The following is a 21,635-nucleotide window of genomic DNA, read 5'->3' as shown; positions in this document are numbered from 1 at the left end:
GGGGCTTGTGCGTCGTAGCAGAGCTCGCACGGACACGCGCGGCAACGTGCCAGGTAGCCTATGTAGGCCGAGCACCTGGCGCACGCGCTTAGCCTTAGCGCGGCGACGGCGTGATCGTAACACAAAAGTGGTCGCGGTCCCGGAAAAATAAATGTCCCACCTGATAACTTGGTATCTACAGAGTCCTGGGGGTCTCACAGTTCGAATGGTACAAAATTAGGGCTGGTGTGCACAGAAAATCGCGGCGAAAACATTTCGAGAAGACGGAGCCGATGAAAACACAAGCTATGGGCGCTGCACTTCTTCTTCCTCCCTCTAGAAATTGCAAAACAATTTTATATTTCCGCTGAATTGATCGCAACTAATATCAATATGCAAGAAACGCCACATCAATTTAAAAGGGAACAGACGCAGCCATTTTAGTCATGCAATGAGGTGAAAAGGATGAAGAAAGATATCTAGTTCTCGACAAGAGGGTTAATTATAATTTGATTAGGTCCTCTTAGCACCTGTCTGCATTTTTTTTCATGCCTCTCCAGTAACTATCCTCACTCGTACCTTAATACTCTGATATGTAGTTTGGTGAAAATCCTCTGTAGCGGGTAAGCACCATCGTAGGTGAACAAGAACAAGAACATGGCCTCGACCGCCCAGTCTGCACATAACATGAAGAAACAGAATGTGCCCCGGCGGAGCCGCCGGAAAGCCGGGAGGAGCCGCTCCATGACAGTTAGCCGCTCCAACTGCTCCGTCTCCGACTCACTCAGTCTGAACGAACCCAAGTGAGTAAAGACATCCGCACTCCGGAGTCATGGCCTCATTTCAATGCCCCCGCTCAAGGTCACCAAAAGCTCGACTGTGCATGTAGCGGTCCAACGCTAGCGTCTTCTGCTGAGCGCGCCGTTGTGCCTCTGGACGAGCAAGTTGCCCACTTGGCCGGTTTTTCCTTCACGATGCCGGTTGCTGGTTCGGCATCCACACCCGCGCGTCATTTGCTGATTTCCCGGCTCTACCTTAATCAGCAAATCGCAAATAAATAATGCTCCTTAAGAGCTGAATCGCAGGCGCTCTTTCAGGCGTTCACGCGTAGCAGGCAATTAAATAGTGACAAACAAATTCCTTCGCAATTCCTTAAACTTTCCTTAAAGCATCGTACGTAGTGCTGTAAACGAGACTTCCACGTAGTGATGTGTTGTTCATGGGTGATGACGCCACTTATGAATAAGGTAACCGCAACAGCACGAACATTTTTTTGTAACAAATTGCATACAAAGCCTTGGAATAACACGTATTCCTGTACTGCTAGTACTAAGCGTATGGCCACTTTATTTTGTTTGTTTTCCTCGTGTTTTTTACGTAAAGTACATTTTACAAGGCCTCCCCCCCCTCCTTCCTTCCTTCCTTCCTTCTTTCTTGGTGGCGGTTTTTTGTCTCTATTGCAGTGCTGACATTGTTTATTTCTTCCTCTTTCGTATAAGCGCCTACTTCTAACCGAAACATTTTTTTTTTTCTTCACCCATGCCACAGCGAGCAGAGTTACATCAAGGAAGGTCTGCCACAAAACACACGAATCAAAGTATGCCACAAAAGGACGCAGTACGACATCTTCCAGTGAGTATTCGGACTTTGTCCCATGTATATTATATTGACACGTGTACTTGTTTATCGGGTGACCGCGTTTCACCGCCTAACAAATGTTATCGCGCAGCGCAAGACGCGCCTGCATGTATCGAAAGTTTCTCGAAAGTTATCGATGGATCCATCCGCTGTCTGTTGTCACCGAACCTTAGGTAATCTGATTTTATCGTGCGACGCGAATGGAGTAGAACTTTCTGGAAGACACGTGGGCACCAGCGATTAATCTGGAACATTCGATGACCAATGTATAAAAGCCGACGCGCTTGACCCGCTGAGCAGATTTTCGACGATCGCCGACTGTGTTCGCCGCTATCGTTCTGGTTTGAGCGTAGCCTATTTTTGAGGGCACAGGTTTGCCCAATAGAACACTAGTTTCGCCATTCACAGTTTTGCTGCTTTCTTCACCATCCCTACCACGTGACAATATAGTTCTGGATGTAGTGTTTATAGCTATAAATTTCATACATGTTCTGTTAAATTTACTATCCTTACTTCATATCTTGCTGAGAGTTTGGTCCACTCTTGGACACAAAGTTGTTCTTCGCACCACTTTGTGTCCGAATGAGCATGTGCGCGAGTATGTGTCCACATGAGCGTTTGTATATATTAAACTTAGCGGTCGGAAATGCAACTGGGTGATCGCTAACGCACTATGCTCCATTCATGCCGCAAAATGTTGAGCGTTAGATGGGAGACGCGTGCAGTAATTGGCAGGAAAAATAGTGACTGACATATTAATAAATTAAATGAATCTGTGTGACCAAGTCCACGGGCAGCTGCTACATAAGGACTGCCTGTGTTGCCAGTCGCTCTTCGCGATACAGGCCTTTTCTCGTGGATAAAAATATCACTCATCCACCAGCGTTGTATCGTTAACCTTCAAAGAACGGACTTCAACCCTGAAACTCGGCAACGATGAGTACCTCTCGTTATACAGGGACAAAGGAAGTAACGCCGCTTCCTCGTGAGGCTATTTTCTGCCACATTATCTACGCACATCCGCTCCAACTGACACGCGAACTTACGCCCGCTCTGTCACCCGCGTATCACAAGAGATACGTGGGTGATAAGTCCACATTTGAATCAATGCGCCGAAGCATGGATGACGGCGACTACATCGACAACACACAAACGTTCGCAGCTGAAAGTTTTGTTATGGTTCACAATGCAAGCGAGTTACTAACAATAATACGTCTTTGCTACAACCTATTACAAAGTACACATAATCTACGCTTCAAGTCTTGTGCGCAGCAAGATCAAATCTATCGGAACTGGGTGCACCTGCGGGCGATTATACAGAATATAGACCATCAGATAGTGATTGCGCAGAGCAACTTTACTGAGTCGGAAGCATGTCAAGCCCTCGCTTAGAAGTGTTTGCCATATAAAGAACGAAGAGCAAAACACACTGATCCTGATTTAATTCATAAGCGGAAAGTTTGGACATTTCTAGCGCCGCTTTTAGTAAAAGCCCCGTACACGCTGCTGGTGCCGTTTTGACAAACCCGTAATCAGCTAAAAGAAAAGGCTTACATGTCCTCTGAAGCTGTGGCCAAAGCTTTGTGTCGTTCACCCAGTCACCGTCCATGATATCCACCTAAACAGAGCTTTGCTGAGCCGCATCGGGGCGTCATGTTTATCCATTGTAAACGCCGAGGCAACGGGGGCAGCTGAGGCAAGCAATGGACGCGTCACAACATGGTCAAACATGGCGGCGACCACGGGATCACCGTGAAAAGGACGTATAGGGAGAGCGTGGCACGTGCCGGGCGATGCGTGACCAAAGAAGTGTGTCGAATACTCAGGCTCGTTTTGTGAAAAACAAACATAGAGTAAGTTGTACATTGTAGCTTTAGGGGTCTACAACAGATCATCGTTTCAGAACCATACTGGGCCCATATATATCAAACCTTGTAGGAATAAAGTGCATCGTAGCACTAACACAAACCAGAAATACCAATGTTTTAAATGATTTTGGAGGCACATTCCAGTAAAATACGCATATGTGTTTTCACGCCGGTACAGGTCGCCAATATGCCCTGAAGAGTCCTCCAATGCACCAGACCCGTACGAGTAAGTCGGCGTAAGACATCTGTCAAACCTATCAACTTTTTTTATTAGCATGACCCTGTCCTCTTTCTTCAAGCGTCCCTTTTCTTTCTTACTTCGTTCTTCTGTATTTATTTTTATTTGTATTTTAATTTTTGCTTGTAGCTTTAGCAACCGCGTGTACACCACGATTTCTATTCACGGCCGCTTAAGCAAAAAAGCACTACAGTGCGCCTGTGTGGACACGTGTACATTCGCTAGACTCGAAGTCTTCCTTTTGTCTTCTTCTGAAGGTATGTCCTAGTACTTTTTGGGCATGTTAAATATGTGTTCCTGTGTGCGTCAAATGTCATTGCTTCCTCTGAAGGTATGTCCTAGCACTTTTTGGGCATGCTAAATATGTGTTCCTGCGTGCGTCAAATCTCACTGTTCCCATGCGTATCAACTGAGCTGCGTGGCATATACCATCAAGAGCGATTCCAGCCTTTCGGCAGCCACGTTTCCATGGGGCCGAAATGCGAAAACACCCGTGGTACTTAGATTTAGGTGCTCGTTAAAGAACCCCAGGCGGTCGAAATTATTTCGGAGTCCCCCACTACGGCGCGCCCCATAATCCGATCGTGGTTTTGGCACGTAAAAACCCATATTTAATTTAATTGATTGCAGCCTTTAAGGCATATTTCCGTGAACATCTCAGTCAAATATAACGCATGCACTGACAGCAGAAAGAATACGCGCTGTCACGTCCTTTTGTTACGCGCTGTCACGTCACGGCCCGTTCTTTTGTCACGGCTCTTGGAAATTCCCTTCATTCATCTTACCTGTTCAAGCCATACCAGTGCAAGCACACATTCAGGTGGAGGCGTGATTTATCACAATAATCAAGCGACACGAAAGTGGCCCGGTCAACGGCGATGCAGAGCGAGCGCGAGAAACATTCTTCGACCACGTATTTTGCGTCCGTCCGTGTTTGTCACTGCATCAGGAATAGATGGTTGTCCGCTGGATGCCTCGAAACATAACGAGGGAGCAGAACATTGAGAAAGGCGGACGTGTAATACGCTATGGAATTTACATATAAAGCAGCAGGCTTAAAAACAAGTACATGCATAAAGCCTAATGGATAGAGGCACGATGTTCATTAGGCTTTACATGTGAACTTCTCACGTGAACTGCTCTTAACGAAGTGCCTTTCAAAGATATGAGCTGTTGTCTTTAATTTTAATTTTTCTTATTTTTGGCAGTTCTTCAGTTCTATATGTGAAAAAATTAGAATTCTATGTATTTGTTGTCACCATGGACAGTGTACCAGAGCCTTCGCCGGGAACCATTTACCTCTATGAACAAATAAATAAACCAACCTTAAACGTGAATCAGCTTCCTTCTTTGGCCAGTACATGACTGCCATGTAGGTGTCATCATGTACATATAGGGCCTCATTTGATTACAGAATCTGTCAAGGCATGAATAGACGTCATTTGCTGGTTGAATAGAACGGCGTTGCCACCTATAGCCTCTCCGCGATGCAAAGTTCCTAACGTCGCATGCGACGAAGCGCCGCATATTGGACCGCACTTGTGCTTGCAACAACTGCAGCAGCCTGAGATGTCGGAATGCCCCCCCACCCCAGTTTTCTTTTAACAGATATTCCGAAGAAATCGAGATTCAAGGAGCCAAGACATCAACGTAAGTGTTCGCCTTCATGGATTCGTATTCACAGAAGTATCTTAGACTATAATTGCTCGTTAAATCTAATTCCAGCCAGTCCTGTCTCTGGACATATAATGAGCGAATGCGGTCGTACAATGGCTAAAAAAACGTTACGAACGAAAAGCTTTTTGCATTTACCGCCTGCTTATTTATTTATTTATTTATTTATTTATTTATTTATTTATTTATTTATTTATTTATTTATTTATTTATTTATTTTGACAGCATCATTGCATTCGATGCATTATGAGAAACAAATCATTCCTTTCAAAATGCAATACTTGCAAACCTCTTCCTTTTCCGCGTAAGATATGAAATTGGGGAATAGGCTGTCAGGCGAAATTATAAATTAGTTCAGCGTCGACGAGTTTATTGCGATTAGTTGTACCTTACCACAGGTAGTTCTCAAAAAAGTCATGTTCTTTTCGCTGTGTTCTGAAAGTTTGCATACTGTGATGTCCGTGGTTCCCCGTTGTGTGGTTTAGAGACTGTTTGACGGAGGTTCGCATATTGTGATACATGAGCTAACCTTTTTAGTTTCTGTTGAGCCCTTTTCCAAACTGTAATCGGTTGCTGTAAGTGTTGTTTTTCTTTCTTGTATTCAACCGTGTTATTTCTAAGTCATCACCAACATGTATGTGCTCCTCCAGCACGAGCCTGTTGACGTCTTACTGCAAGCTTAAACCTATAAAAATATAGGTTGTTGAGACATTCATGAATTGCGCGAGCTGACGCAAATAAAATACGGAAGACTCAACGAAAGAAAGAACAAAGCTTTGATTTTTTGCGTTCCTCATCTGTTACACTTACTAAATTATTCAGTGATCAACATTGAACAGCTAGCGCGACTCACAAAAACTTGCAACATTTGGTGCGCTTAAGAAATATCTGCGATCTGTTCTATTCCCGTGGAACTCGTGAGCTATGCAATCGCACGAAACCAAACGTAAGACCTCAGCTCTCTATCAACTCAAACTAATGATGATCATGGCGCCTTAGAACTAAGGATGTCAAGCTGGGCATGGAAGACGAAGTATTAGAGCAACTGAACCACGCGCCATCACCGGACCTGAGCGACCAGACAAGCCTAAGCCTGACTTTTTTGTCCGTCTACCTGACAATATGAAATACATCTTTTTCAAAATGAAGCTTTCTTTGCCTCCTCTCCCAACCTGTTATGGTCTTGCTCGCATGTTCCCCTGGGTTTCTTTCAGCACCCCTAGATGACGCTCACCTCCGCGGCCGCGTTCAGTTTGCGAGTATTGCGCGTGCTGTGCTTGCTTTCCTATGCAACAACAATGCAGGTGCTGGGCTGTGGAGGTCGCGTTCTGGGCTGTAATAGTGTAAACATTACAATCGTCCATAACCTGAAGAGAGCGTTTGGAGCTGGCGTCTCAACAGGATGCTGGCCACGTATGCAGCAGGTGCACGTAAACAAGCGCCAGCAAAATGGCTCCAATGCGTGCACTCAGCTTCGAGGACACCCAGGCCAGAAAGAAGCGTCGCGCGTAACAGGAGCGTATTCGCTACGCAGCGAAACATGGTGCAGACCGCGAAGGTACGCTGGCTCGAAGACGTGAGGCGAGGCAACGACGCGTGGTCGCCATGAAAGGCGACGAGCGTCGGGAGCACTACAACCAGAAGCGAGAACCGCAATAACAACGCGTGGCGGCCACGGAAGACGAGGAGCGTGGTGAGCACCACTAGCGGAAGCGACAAGCAGAACAATAAATATCCTCAATGAAAGCAAACAGCGTAGAAAGATTCGCTTACACCGATTCCCACTATGCGTGAGGACCGCATATGTTTCCTGTTTCCTTGGTACCTAACTTTGAGGGTCAGTTTCTGAATCACGATGCTAATATCGACGTTTAACAAGCGTTAACAAGTAACTTCATTTTTTTTTTCTTTTGAGCTGCGGGCACCATGCAGAAGATGGCAAAGGACGACCGAACAGATGACAATAACGAGTACGTGTTACATATGTGTGACGCGTACATGTTACAAAGTGCATGTTACTATTAAGAATCTCGCACAACAAGCTTTTCGCGCTAGTAAACATCACCGTGTCACTCTGGGCTTACAAAGGGCACCGCTTCCGTATAAGCTAATCTTCGATGTTGGAAAAGGTAATGCCATTCCGGAGCAAAAGTGCGCACAACATGCCAGAACTCTAAAATACCCTTAAAATGTTTGCGCGAGAACATCGCCGCGTGAGTACGTATAACATAGATATGCGCGCAGGACACGCGTCTCCAACGCACGTGCACGTCTCTGTGGGCGACCCTTGTTATGCCGACACGAACTGTGCTTTGTTCCGTTTGCCCTGAACAAATCCTGTTTGGCGGCGAAGTTCCAGAAGGGAAAGAATCGATTGTCTTTCAATGAAATCTCGAACAAGCTTTCTGCAGCCCGTTGTTATGTTTCTTCCAGTATCCCCGTCCTCTTTCTTCGATGTTTCTCGACGTTCCTCTCTTCGTATCATCCAATCCCATCGTCTCCCTCAGCGCTTATACTATTTGTATTTTTGAGAGCACGCGTGCACCGTGCACAAAGCCAGAGCTCAACCAACAAGATGGTTAACATACCATCTCAGGCACACAAGGGAAAAGTCGATCTCAACATCATGTGAGAGAAAAGCCGCGCCGGCGTGGCTGGCGGAGACGTGCTTTCAGCCGCCGTACGGAGTTTCGAAACGCCCATGGGAAGACAAATCTTCTTTACCGGGACACTCGGCAAGCGATGATGCCCTCTTTCGAGCAGCCCCGCCCTACCTGCAGCTTCCCCCCCCCCCGTTCCCGCTTCCACCTTCCACAGCGATCTCTTCTTTGAAACGTTGCAGCGCGAGGCTGCGACACTTCTCCCGAGACTCAACACTCGAGGCTTTCACGTTGCAGCCCTTTCAAGGGGCTTGTCCATGTGCTCGTGAGGTGAGGCAAGGACAACGCGCTCCTACACTTTTTGACAATTTATTTATTGCGTATTTGTCAGCTCACTCTCTCGTTCGCCTTTCGAACACTGTTTTCGGCCGATGCCTTCCGTTGGACGTTGCCCACTGGTCTTTCGCAAGTGCGTCCTGTAAAAAGGCCGATAAGGGTCCTTAGCGAGACTTCAGGCACTTGAGCCTTTCCATCCATAGCTACCGTATTGCGATACCATTTCTCTAGCACTATCTTTTTTTCGCACGCGTGTCTTCCAGCAAAGCTTCGTTTAAAATGTTTCCCGGGCTCCTTCAAATGTTGTACTGGTTTTCATCAGCGTGTCAAATGTAGCCTAGAGCCACTCTGCCACCTGAGTCTTAAACCTTTCACCGTCCTGTTTCTTCCTATTCACTTAACTTTTCTCATGATCATTAGAATGTTGTTCTTAATTAATTGCTTACTTTAGGGAATGGAAACGTGGAGGACACCCGCGGTGTACTACGACTGTTACCCTTTCAAATTCGTCAGACACATCAGGGCTCTTACAGAAAGCTCTTACAATAGCACGTGCTGGTGGGCGAGTTGGTTATGCATGATTACAACGAAGGCGCCAAATAAAACAACCGACGAAGAAAGGGGGCACGATACAACCACGTAGGCGCCTACGTGGTTGTCTCGTGTCTCCTTTCTTCATCCGGTGTTTTATTTGGCGCCTTCGTTTCAATCTTACAATAGAGTTGCTTGTAAGAGGAGATTCCAGCCAGTCCGGACACTGGACAATATACATTAATTGTTGCGAGGCGGAGACAAGCACGAGTGTTGTTAATGCAAGGCGAATGCTGAAGGCACCAGCTGACACGTGGCGGTGGAAGTGTCCCAGCAACAACAACGCTTCTTCGTCATCGTCTCCTCTCTGCACGTCCTGTTCTGCATTGCGACACTATTATTAGCGAAAGTGACCGGCCAAGGGCAAAGAGCGCTTGCGACAGAGAAGCTTTGTGATTTTGGCCTCAGGTCCTCGACAACTCAGTGAGCGGGGCAACCATGAAGCATGAGGTCATTATGACCCTCACGACATAGTCGTATTATGTATCTAATGTGTATCTTATGCGCAAGCTGCGTCGTATAGATCTCGCTGACAGGCGTGCAACCGCCGTGATAGTCACGTGGCAGCAGCGAAGATCTCGTGTTTTTTTCTAACTTTGGGAGAAAATCCAAAGAAACTTCAAGCGCTGTTTCGAGGTCACGTAGTTGGTACAACACCAATTATACTACATTCAACAAGAAAGTCAAATTTAAGTGGAAGCTACACAGCTGACATCAGCCAATTAGGCGCTACGAGAGTTACCGTACTAGAAGGCTTTGGCTTGGTTGTGACCACCATAAGCTTGTCTAACGTATATATCCAATAAAGATGCAAACTGAGCTCAATGTTAATAGTGGCGCAGTCGAGGATGGCAGAGGACTAGGTGGTGCGATTAAATTAGGAAATTAGGAAGTGCATAGCACGGTAATCAGCTGGTGTAAAACAGGGGTAATTGGAGATCTTTTGGAGATGTCTTTGTCCAGCAGTGGGAAGAAGCATGACTATGATGGTGATCATGATCGCTATAAAAAATACGATATGACAATATATCTTACAATCTCGTAAGCAAACGTGTTTCATATGTGTTCTCACTTGATCATATGAGATTTTCGTTTTCGTTTAGATTTCAGCACGCACAATCGACGAGGGCACAAAAGAAAGGATTGCGCGGCTAAAATCTAGAAGAAAATAAATGCGCCTCAACTCGCCCAACTTCTCGTTCTACTGCACTTCCCACGACATCTTTTCTATACAGGGTGATCATTTTTAAGTCTTATGGATAACATAATTTTAGTCCTCGAACTGTGTTATTCAGAGAGGACGACATTACTTGCAGAAGAAATCGAAAAGTATATTCAGCTAATTAACAAAATTACGAATTATCCTTTGAATTACTCGTTTGAATTACTTTTTTTAATTACTCTTTTGAATTATCTTTTGAATTACTTACTCATCCAAGCATGAACCAACTAGCCCAAGCAAGGGTTTTATCTGAATTAATCACTTTAGAGCACATATTCAAATTTATTGTAGCCGGTGAGCTTGCAAGGCGAATCCTCTTGGAATGAATTTCCAGAATGATGCCAGTTTAGAGATATTCGCCATCAAACTTGCCACAAGAAAGGCGCTTCTACCGCTTACTTCTTTAAGAAAACACTCTTCTATTCATTGAAGAACAAAAGTAACTGGAACGCCCGTGTATTCTGTTCCACACATTGGGAAATAGTATCTCGAAACTGGTGTCATCATGGAAACGTCTTGTGGTTACGTATTGCAAGTTCACCGGCTACAATTCGTAACTTGCAATATGTACCATAGATAAGTTAATGAAGAATATAATTAGTACATTTTTGTTAATTCGTTAGTTATGTGTTACGATTCCTTGTGCTAGTCCGGTGCGCCTCTTCGAAAAATCCACCTCAAGAACAAGAAGTATGCTGTGTGCCACAGGCGATATCTAAAGTTCCATAAAACTTGAAAATGGTGATCCTGTACGTAGAGAGACGTGCACTCGTAGCACAGGACAAGCGTGCTTTCGAATTCGAGGCCCCATCGCAAAGCGGCCACGCGGCCGAAAATCAAACCATCGGCGTCGTTCTCGGCAGCAAAACGGCGCTGAGTCGCTGCAATGAAGAATACAGCTGGTCATCTGAGAGCCCGCCGTTGTGCACTTTTCCTTAGCCACCGCGGCTGCGCAGCACTACATTCGACGTCAGGCATGTGTCGGGACAGACCACCTATTATTTGTTGCCTCGCTCTGCGGTATGTCCCTAAATGCAAAAAAGAAAGCGAAATTATGCAGAACCAACGCGCATGTTGGCACAGCGAAGCTATAGAGAAGCGCTTATAATTAAATGGTCTATTAAATGCGATGTGTAGAGCTGTCTCTATTTTCATTTTTCGCAATGCGTGGACAACTGTGTCGTTTGCTTATATTCTACGCACTACGCCATTCACAAGCTGTGCCGAAAGGCACACCCGTGAGGACCAATGCGATGCTTGATTATTGTGGGCAGAAGAACGGTGTGGAGAGAGCATTGTTTTTTGGTCAAATTGGAACTGTATACTGTGGCGGAATGCGTTTTTAAGGCAGGGACAGAGTAACGCACAGAAATAAACGAAAAAGTTAGAAGCGCTCCCGTTTGTTTCTGTGCCTCACTCTGTCCCTGTTATAAAAGCGCACACCGCCACGCTGTGAAGAGTTCTATGCAGAGTCAAAATTAATTAAGCTCTATAGTGTTGCATGCCTAAACCATAATGTCATTATGAGGCACGCCGTAACGGGGAACTCCGGATTAATATTGATGACCACCTGAAGTCCTTCAAAAGGCATCCAAATCTAAGTGCCCACGAACGTTCTTGCATTTCGCCTCCATCGAAATGCTGCCACGGCGAACTGAAGCCGCGACCTCGTGCTCAGCAGCGCAACGCCATGGCCAGCGCGGCGGGTACGCGGGCAGTGGAACGACACGTGTGCGCAGCATACCCCTCGGATCACAGCAGCACGTACTCGTTCTGGTTTAGGCAAAAGAAAGAAAAACTTCGCTTTAAACAGATAAACAGCTCTGAGGCTCGCCAGCTGCGGGACGGGAACGTTCGCAATCTCTACAGTGCACAGCCACTCCTTCGCACTTTTTCTCGCAGCTGTTAGTGACGCGCTGTAGTCTAAAGCATGCGGCTTGGCAGAGCGCTGCGCAGTTGGATTTGCGTGTATCACGAAGAGTTAAAATGCGCTCCACAAAGGCAATAACAGCTGCGCACGGACGCTGTAAGGCATGTTGTTGGTAGAAGTTCGCGGCTCGCTGCCTGTCGGGGAGACAGTCGGGTGTCGTCCGCGCATGATTTCAGGCACAAACAATAACAGGGTCAGCAGAACGGCTGCTATAGTAGTGGCTTGACGGGATCGCCTCTCATTTTGTACCGTTTACTCCCAGATTTCAGCTCGCGTAGGTGCCCGCACGCACTGGCAGAGCTTTCGCACAACGCCTTTCAGCACATATTCTCATCAACGACGTCGAGTTCGACGTCGCGGAATCAGCCCGGGGTTTATTGTGAAAGAAGAGCACCGCACTTCGACAGACAGCCTTGTCGGTCAACAGTCCGTTATTTTGCGCCAATGCCAAAAGACAGGCCCTCGAATTAAGTTCCACCGCCAAAAATACTGGACACTGAAAAGCTCAGTACACGTGTACTCTTTTGTCTTTAACTGCTGTTTTATATAAGCAAGCAGGAGAAGCCAGTGCGCTCCAGTACCCTTGCTGTTCTTGTTTTTTGCTTGCTGCTATTGGTTACTTCCTTAAAACGTACTTTTATTTGTTTTTCTTTTATGCTGAAATAGTTCGGGCTCTGTATTCGAGCGTACTCAGTTCAACAATGCTCTAAATATTCCTCAGATAATTACTCCGGCCCGTATTCACAAAACATTTCTTACGATTGAACTTTCGTACAAGAGAAGACGTGAGCCAATTGTGATAGCGAACATATGATTATCAAAGGCGGCTTGCCATTCCCAAACAGCAGTTACAAACAAAAGGCTTTGCGAATTTGGGCCCCAGTGTTTACATGTGTACGCAGTTTCATCAATAAGTGGGATTTTCAACTGATTATATATTCTGAAGTTTTCTCAGTTGTCATTAGGCTGCGCAAACAACAGATTTCGTAACGCTATGCACCTTCTTTTTTTCATTGCGCGGCCGGCGACAAGGATAGCAAAATTTCCGACCCTTTGAATCAAATCTCTGCCGTGCCTGTTGATCAAAGCACAGCGTTGCACGAACTCTGAATCACGGCAGATCGTTACCAGAGATGTCACAGCCCTCGCATATTTTAAGCAATATTCTTGCAGCGTACGCTTCTTGTGGCATTTAATTTGCTTTGTTATTCGACGCGCGATTTCCTTCGAATTTCAGTATTGTGTCCATCGCGTTGGTTGTATTCGCTGTCAAGTCAATTTCTGCGGCGCTCCTGAGAGACTCGAGCAGCATGAGTAGTAAACCTATAGGCTGCACATTTATCGGGCAGTGTTGATTGTGAAATCGAACATGCACAGCGCTGGAGCATATCGTATGCGCGTCTTCCACTCGCGGGCGCCTTATCCCTTCGACGCAATTCACGAGAGTGCTCTGTGATTTCGCTACAACAGAGGTTCTCAATTAAGTCTGTAACACTGAAGAACGCAGTTCGCCGAAACACGTGCACTCATTCTTGGCGAAAAGCTTTTATCTCTCTTTTCTTTTGTATTCGTTCGTTTTTATTCGTTTTTGTTTTTTCTGGGGGATCTCATGCATGGAAGGCACGAACGTTCTTAGAACAGCAGTAGGTACACAGGGCTAAACAAAATGTGTTTTTCTGCGGCTCACACGTTCGCTATATTGCGCTGATTTTGTTCGACAGTTATCCAGCAAATGTTTACGCAAACTTGAGCATGCCGGCACGTATGCTTGATTTGTAGACAATACTCTGTTATAATGAATTCAGCGGAGACGATCGCATAATTCCTTGGGGCAGAAACGGATATGAGTTGACCCTTCAGTAAAAAATAAACGGAAGGTGTTTTTCTTTTTCGCCGGTATCTAAAAGGTACCCCCTTTGATTCTATGAAAGGCTCTCGAGCAGTTTCTCCAACAGTAAATAATGCGTCCTCTATTAAAGAAGGATCTACATTACCAGTACCATTATTCATTATGACCACATGGTGTCTACATGAATATATATCAGTTTTCATACAGGAATTCATATGATGATATGGGGTTGGACATGTAATTGGTACTGCATGCGAGTAAACGAGTAAACTATCACAGTAATCTGCCACAAGTGTGTAATTAACATGGCCATGCCCTCCACTCAACGATCGCTCCCAAGACTGAGCAGATCATATCGCAATGCCAAGATAAACGATCCATCTATTCGGTTCTTATCTTAACGAGACATACAACCAATTTTCAAGCATTCCTTATCTCTTTCTTTTTCTTTTTTGGCGCGGTGGAAAGCCTACTATCTGAAGTATCTATACCCTCAACAGTTCATCCGGGAAAATGTCGGGAAATTTTTAAAACATAATTTTTTGATCTGCGGTATCTTCTACTTACTGTGTTCAGATGCCGGCAACAGTGATAACTGATATCGATGGAGACAGAGACTAAGCAGTACGAAACACATGGAGATTAGGCGGCGCAATGGCTGTTGTATCAAACGCTGAGATTGAGGCCCAAAAACAGCTGCAACAACTTTTTTATTACTGTAGAGATGTAACGTGCGCTTTTCTATTCTGCGAAATTTCCTGCTGGCGACAGAACAAAACCTTCCTTGACGTCATAACCTTCGAGATTAGTTCCTGTTGCTCAAAGTCATCTCAGAGGCAACCATCACTCTCCATGTGTCCGACCAATGGACGAAAAGATAAAGTCGACTGACGCGGGCTGCGGCGCAGGTTGCACCGCTAGTGCGGTCGTCGCGAAAACCCGCTGTCGGCTGGCGTGTCAGCCCGTCGTGGCGATGCAGTCGGTGCGGTGCAGTGGCTGGCTTTGTACTTGCGAGAAGCTTGTGAGACGTCGTGTTAATGGCACCGCCTCCCTGCGCGCTGACCGTGAAACCTTTCCATAAAACTGTTTGCAGATCACAAACACACAGACAAATACAGATAATGTGCAATAACTGGAAATGACTATTTTTGTGTCTTTGTATATATATATATATATATATATATATATATATATATATATATATATATTTATAGCATCTAAAACCAAATGAGGCCCGTACATTTATTTAGAGATGGGCATGATTTCCTGGGCATGATGACACGTTTCGCTGCAGAATGTCGCCCCCGTCATTTTTGTCTGCGTTTCAGTGCCGATTTAGAAGTATAATTCATTATTTAAGGAATAAAATATTATTCTTCATATCATTGCGAGTCACAATCTTTCCATAGGCACAATAACCTCAAGACTGCAGCCACAGCCAACAGACGCAGGACCAGATTGATTGATTGATTGATTGATTGATTGATTGATTGATTGATTGATTGATTGATTGATTGATTGATTGATTGATTGATTGATTGATTGATTGATTGAAACCAAAATGTAGAAGACACCTCAGTCGAGAACTCCCGATTAATGTTTACCGCATGCAGTGGCTATATAACGCATAGCCTACACGTATAACTACAGAAGCGTTTTTGTATTTCACCGCCATCGAATTGTGGACGCTGCAGCGTTGTCTCGAACCCGCTAACCTTCCTGCTCAACATCAGAACGCCATGCACATTGAGCCACCGTGTGGGGACCGGAACAAGACGGACTCTAGACGTGTCCTCGTGGTTACTTGTCTTAGTACTGTTTCTTTTGGCGCCATAGTTACAGTGTCTCATACAATGGCGCATATGGGTGAAGTGGTATGCGTCCAAAAGATGCGAACATTCGCACGAGTTCATTCCTGATTGGCTGACACCAGCTCAGCTCTCACTGGCATTGAGAAATGGATAGTATAGTTCATCTTGACGGAATAGAAGCGCAATAACAAAACTACGAACGACGAAGAAAAACATATGCACGACAAGCGCTTCCATCGCAACTAATGTATTCTATTCCGAGTACAATGTAAGTGAACATAACTATAAGTTATAGAAGTATATAGCGCCAGCTGGCCGCAAGTGTTTTGAGAACATAGAATCCGCGAGAAAAAATTGTTTTCTTGCTGTTTCAACTGTCAGCCTAGAATTTAAAGAAGACATATAGTTGTCGTGCGTAGCTGGAGGTTTTGATTTGAGGAAATATGCATGGGCAGCAAAAAAACTTTTTGTAGGTGGTTCTGCTCCGAAATCTTTTGCGGCTAGGGGTACGTTGACCAATTAGGCTTCCTCGCAGTTATTTTATAGATATTATTTAAAGATAATTTACAGGGCCTCTTTATGTGGCATTGAGAAAGGGGGCTTAATACAAGTTCTCCAAATAAAATAAAACATAACATAGAATACATATATAAATAAGCGAAAATAAGCGTCGGAACAAACCAGAAGCAACGCCAGCCATAAACAGAGCATAAAAGCTATATAAGTACATCGAAGGCACGTGGAAACGCTGATGAGTTAAATGCGTCAGCATTTGCGTAGATGTACGTGAAACTTATGTGATTGTGTACTTTACGTGACGTGTACGACGATGCTTCCAGGCGTAAAAGATGGTGGTTAAATGTACGCACGTATTCACGAAACAACGACAGAAGGGTTGTGTCACGGTGGTTACTCAGCACCTGCAGGAAAGGAGAAAGTTTAACTTGTGTTATGCTTCAGTGGTGGTCATAATGTCGAGAAATGAAAAGAGCTGCTATATAGTGAATTATTTCTAACGTGGTAGTTAGGTTCTTCAATACGGGGACCAAGAGGAAAAGTCAAGTTGTGAGCCGACGAATGTTTGAAAATCTAGCTTATGTACAAGAGAAGGAGAGTTCCGAAGGTTGCGACGTAAACACCCAATGCATGATCTCGCTGCATTGGCGCACACAGCGGTAGTAGGGTGAGTCCAGGAGAGGTTTGGCGTAAGGCCGAGCTATGTAAATGATGAAGCTTGGAATAATAGCTTTTGATGTTGTACGAAAAGTTAGTACTAGGACGTTTTCGGCTAAAAGATATTACCTTGCATTTAGTTTGCTGTAAATTCATTAGCCAGGTGTCACACCAATCACTAATTAGGTCGAGGTCTTCTTGAAGAGTCTGCTGTTCATCAAAACTTTTAATGGGACAATATATAATGCAAATATGCGCATGCAGGATGACATCTTATTGGGCAGGTTAATAATATAGATAAGAAACAGTATGGAATTAAGAGGATTAAGAGCCCTGTCTACGCAAATAATAATTGATAGTTTAACGATTTGTTGGCCGCCTTGTTTCGGTGATGTATTGGTTAAATCATCTTTGTTTCCTTAAACATCTTGGTGGAAGCGGCGGAGCTGGTCTAGGTACACAAAGGAGGTTAAGTGTCTTCCTATTGGGAGAGAAGTGTACACTAAGTGGGTACTATAGTTACAATTCTATATTCAAGACGTCAACGATAGTCATGCCTGTCGCACTACAGTTTTTAGAATTGCGTATCCAGCGGGAAGGCCATCTTACACCATTATCAGAGCTGGTATAGGTACACATACACCGGCTTTAACTACGATGTCCGTCGTCTCGACTACTCCCACTCTCTGCAATGCGGTTAATTCCCACAGACCCAGTAGCGGCGGCGCCCCAGCAAGCAACGCAACGACCAAGGTTGCCAACAAGAACGTGCAGGCGGGTTGCGTGGTGTGCGACCCGCTTCCCGAGATCGTTCGACACCAGCACATCATCGTCGAAGGCGTCGAACCAGTCAGGAGGTCCAGTCTGCGCAACTCGGACAGGTATATATGCACGTTCACGCATATCTGAAAGAGTATTATAGTACTACTATTCTCCTCAGATCCGACAGAATTCTATAGCGACTCAACCACAATCATCTAAAGTCACAAGAGTTCTAATTTGGGCTACTTGGTTGAACATCGACACACTAAACAAACAGCGCAGGCAACTGGACGGGAAGTGTTGTCGTTTTAGCGCGTAGTCCAGTTTTCTGCACTGATTGTTCAATATGTTGCTTTAAAGACTATTCTTATTGACAACTGGTCTTTTACGAACATGAAAAACTATTTCCTTGGTCATGTGGCACGGGTACGTACTCACAGCAGCAGCTCCGTGTATGTAGACAGAGTCTATTTCTTCGGTTTGTTGTGATAAAAGAGTAATTTTTTTTTTGCCTGAAAACGTAATTACAGGCTCAACATGGGCTCGTTCGTTGCCTTCACTTTTAATCCTGAATTGCCACGTCATCCGGGGCCATTTGAAATCTACTACACATTTATCTTTTCTTGTTGTCGGTGACGATGCAGCAGTACGTCTCACACAAAGCATAAGTTTTCTCGAAAAATGATCACGTCAAGAACGCGAAATGCATGACATATACTGCCACCTATACGTCTTGCTTTATGTTAGGCCAGAATACATTATTTTATCTTGTCAGGCTTAATCCCCAAAAGGACGAAAACCTGCTTGCACGAGGGTGAACACAGAGCCTGAGGAGGCTGGAGAGTCGTCATGAAACTCCAACAGGATAGAACTCGTGGCTATGATTAGGCGTAATTACTTAGGCGTAATCTCCACACAAAAGCTTTTGCAAGTTGCGGTTCAACAGGCTCGGGCTTGCTTCCTTGCTTGTGCAACGCCGCAATGTAAAAGTACATGTGCAACGCTCTAGGTGCACGCTTCAAAATTTTTCTCATCAGTAAGCTAAATGAAAGAGGTGCGGAGGTAATATTTGGCACATGAAGCATTCATAAACTGCAGGTATGATTTGGAATATACCAAGATTATGATGTATTGTCATAATCATCATCGATAAAAAGGACACATAATCAGTTATCTTTGACTAAGTGAATTGCGGTCGTCGAAGCGCCGCTCCAGCTCAACACAACAGCCATTCTCGGTGTTCCTCTCGCAAAGACGGCTCTTCGCTGTCCCGGATGTCGCTCAAATGAACTGTCGTATTTTCGTGGTTGTCGTCATCGTGCAACCGTCGTCGTCATCGCTCTCGTTCTATCTGTCGTCGCCATGCCGCATTCATCGTTGTCATCGTGTCATTAGTCGAGAATTAATAGGTATTATACCCGCGAAATGTGTATGTGCTCCTTCGCTTACCTTTGCGGAAAACGAGAGATGAAAATTATACTCGGTTAGCTGGCTTGCCCAACGGATGACTCAAAACGCAAAACGTGTTTCTTTATTTTTTCATTTCACTGAAAGAGAGAGTCGAAAATTTTCTGTACGACGAACTGGCCGTCTACCATTACTGTGTGCCGAAACTTTTAACGTGAAAATAAGGTTCTATTTTACTTTATCTAGCATGTATTTCAGTACGATCCGCGAGCACGTGTGCTACATCCTTTGTTTACGTCCCAAGGCTACAAGGGGGGGGGGGGGGGGATAACAGCTGACACGGTAGTAAAAAAGGGCTTCACAAGTTTCGACGATATGGTTCCGAATTTTCAGCGCGCAATAACGAGATAAAAACAACGTAAAGAACAATACTGTGGCACGTTCCGACCTCAAATCCAGTTCGAATAATGTCGAACAGCATTTCCGAAGCGTAAAAGTAATAATAGCGGGAGTCACTCTTCGGATTCCTTCGCAAAAACTTTCACCGCCCGCCAAAAAGCCACTTACACTACCTTTCTGTGAGCTTGTAAAAGAAGCAGTGACTAAATTGCGCTGCATTCAACATTTGCACCAAGGGCCCTCACGACGCAGTTGTCAACAAATCAGTAAATGTGTAAGAAAGCGTGGGGGCAAGAATGATTCTTTTTTATATAGCGAACCTCCTTGTAGACCTCAGCAATTTTATTTCTTTTCTTCTCTCTCTCTCTCTCTCTCTCTCTCTCTCTCTCTCCGCTCGCTTACAGCACCAGCGCATCGCCGGAGTCGAGCAGTTCGAACAAAAAATCTGTCTCTTTCAACATGTAAGTCACCATGAGCTTGCCAGATGGCTTATTGTGAAAAAAAAAAAACATGCGAAGGTAAGACACAGAGGTTAAGAAACAGACACAACGAAACACAACATCGCTTCGTTGTGTCTGTTTATTTCCCTCTGTGTCCCATCATCGAATGATTCTATTTTATTAATACGTTAGCATTCTTACGGTACTTCACGCACTTTTCGGAGACCATATATCCATATATGCTATGTACGTATCTAACGCTGGGTAGTTCCTCTAACCCTGGGCCGCTGGGTAGTTCCTGGTCGAATGGGTAGCGCATCGGGCTGCTGTGCTGAGGGAACAGGGCTCGAAACCAACTGTCGGAGCAACGTGGGTCACTGAGTGTGTGGCAACGTGTATACATCTGCCACTCTTCAAAAGCCCCTTTCATGCCGACATGTGTCGCAATACAGGTGTGTGCCGCTCTTCAATCATGAAAAAGATCCCTTAAATTTATTCCTTGCTGAGTGGAATTGAATCCCCGTCATAAGGGTTCCTCAAGGACAGCAACCCGCCGCCTTGGTAGGGTACACCACAAATGCACTGGGTATGTGTCGCTCTTCAATGAACCTGTCGCTAACTTGGGTCACTGAGTATGTGCCACTCTGTGTGCAGCAAGCGAGGGACCAATCCTTAGCCTTCGCAGGCACTTGCGCGCCACGCTTTTCGTTTCGGAGGCTACGTGCTGACTTATCGGCAGCGACACGAGATGGCCCAGCGTGTCCAGAAAGAAGCACGAGATCGAACCCCGGTTGCCGCATCACTCGTTTCTAAGCGTTCGCACGCACCGGCGCATTCGGGGTGCCGCGCGCAGGCTTCGCGGCGGCGGTGCTAGATGGCGCCGAGTGTTCTTAGGGAAGTGCGAAGGAGGAGCCCCGCTGCAGCAAACTCGTTTCGACGGGACGAATACGTTGTGTCCCTACATTGATTGCTTAATGCATTACCGTCGATAGTCATCGTGACATGAGTTCTGCCCAGTTTTTTTTAATGAGTCATGTACCAAGGGAACGCATGCACTCGACTGCCTGAGCGCGTGTCATTAGTTTTTTTATACCAGGCTTTATTTTTATTTTATTTGCTCTTGTACCTGACAGCATCTTCCAAAATTTGTGCATTGTACCCTGAATTATGATTAATGCTATCTTTTCATTGCTTCGGTGGCTGCTAGTTACCTGTTATCTAAAGAGTATAAGCTAAATGACGTGAGCCCTATCGGTCTCACTAACTTTAGTGAGAAGAGGCCGCTGGCTGCACTAGCTGGCGACGATGACTTCCGCTTCCTGGAGCAAAATGATTGCTCTTGTCGAAATATGCATCTTTAATGCTCGTCCTGTAGATAACAGCAGCTCTAGTTAGTAAAGTACGTTTACTTCCTTTTGTCACACGCAGCTCGCATTGAAGATACAGCACCGTCAATTAGTCCGATTTCTTAATCGCTTTACTCACCTGTTATCGAAAAATTGGCACCTGACTCAGGCTACCTCCTTTTCTTATTTACTCCTTCATGTTAATTAATTTATTAATTATTGTTTAAATGTTTATTTGAGAGAAAAAATACAAAAAAATTCTGTCACAGAGGCTGACAAAAAGGCACGAATGCCTGACTAAGTGTCAGTCCCCTTCCCGGGCCCATTCCCAGTGCACAAAACACTCAAGCACGCAGGGTAAGCATGGTACAC

General features: G+C 45.2%; 2 protein-coding genes across 6 annotated transcripts in view; one reads left to right on the top strand and one right to left on the bottom strand.

Annotated features, from left to right (window-relative positions):
• LOC135919519 (cytochrome P450 2A12-like) overlaps nucleotides 1-14,507 on the bottom strand; it is an 89,672-nt gene extending 75,165 nt beyond the window's left edge. Inside the window, exon 1 of the mRNA XM_065453397.2 lies at nucleotides 14,493-14,507. The gene's annotated coding sequence lies outside the window, so the exon portion shown is untranslated. The remainder of the gene's footprint in view (nucleotides 1-14,492) is intronic.
• The window catches only part of LOC135919535 (uncharacterized), a 28,500-nt gene continuing 6,980 nt past the window's right edge, over nucleotides 116-21,635 (top strand). For 2 of the 5 annotated variants that reach the window (XM_070535078.1, XM_065453427.2), the window contains exons 1-6: nucleotides 116-782; nucleotides 1,528-1,611; nucleotides 3,664-3,711; nucleotides 5,332-5,373; nucleotides 17,620-17,790; nucleotides 19,882-19,938. In XM_070535078.1, coding sequence (XP_070391179.1) covers nucleotides 637-782; nucleotides 1,528-1,611; nucleotides 3,664-3,711; nucleotides 5,332-5,373; nucleotides 17,620-17,790; nucleotides 19,882-19,938 — 548 coding nt within the window. In that variant the 5' untranslated portion in view covers nucleotides 116-636. The remainder of the gene's footprint in view (nucleotides 783-1,527; nucleotides 1,612-3,663; nucleotides 3,712-5,331; nucleotides 5,374-17,619; nucleotides 17,791-19,881; nucleotides 19,939-21,635) is intronic. The other 3 variants (XM_070535080.1, XM_065453428.2, XM_070535079.1) reach the window with 2 other exon arrangements.

Source organism: Dermacentor albipictus, chromosome 3, assembly GCF_038994185.2.
Source record: "Dermacentor albipictus isolate Rhodes 1998 colony chromosome 3, USDA_Dalb.pri_finalv2, whole genome shotgun sequence".
Taxonomy (NCBI): Eukaryota; Metazoa; Arthropoda; class Arachnida; order Ixodida; family Ixodidae; genus Dermacentor; species Dermacentor albipictus.
This window is presented reverse-complemented; position numbering and strand designations above follow the sequence as displayed.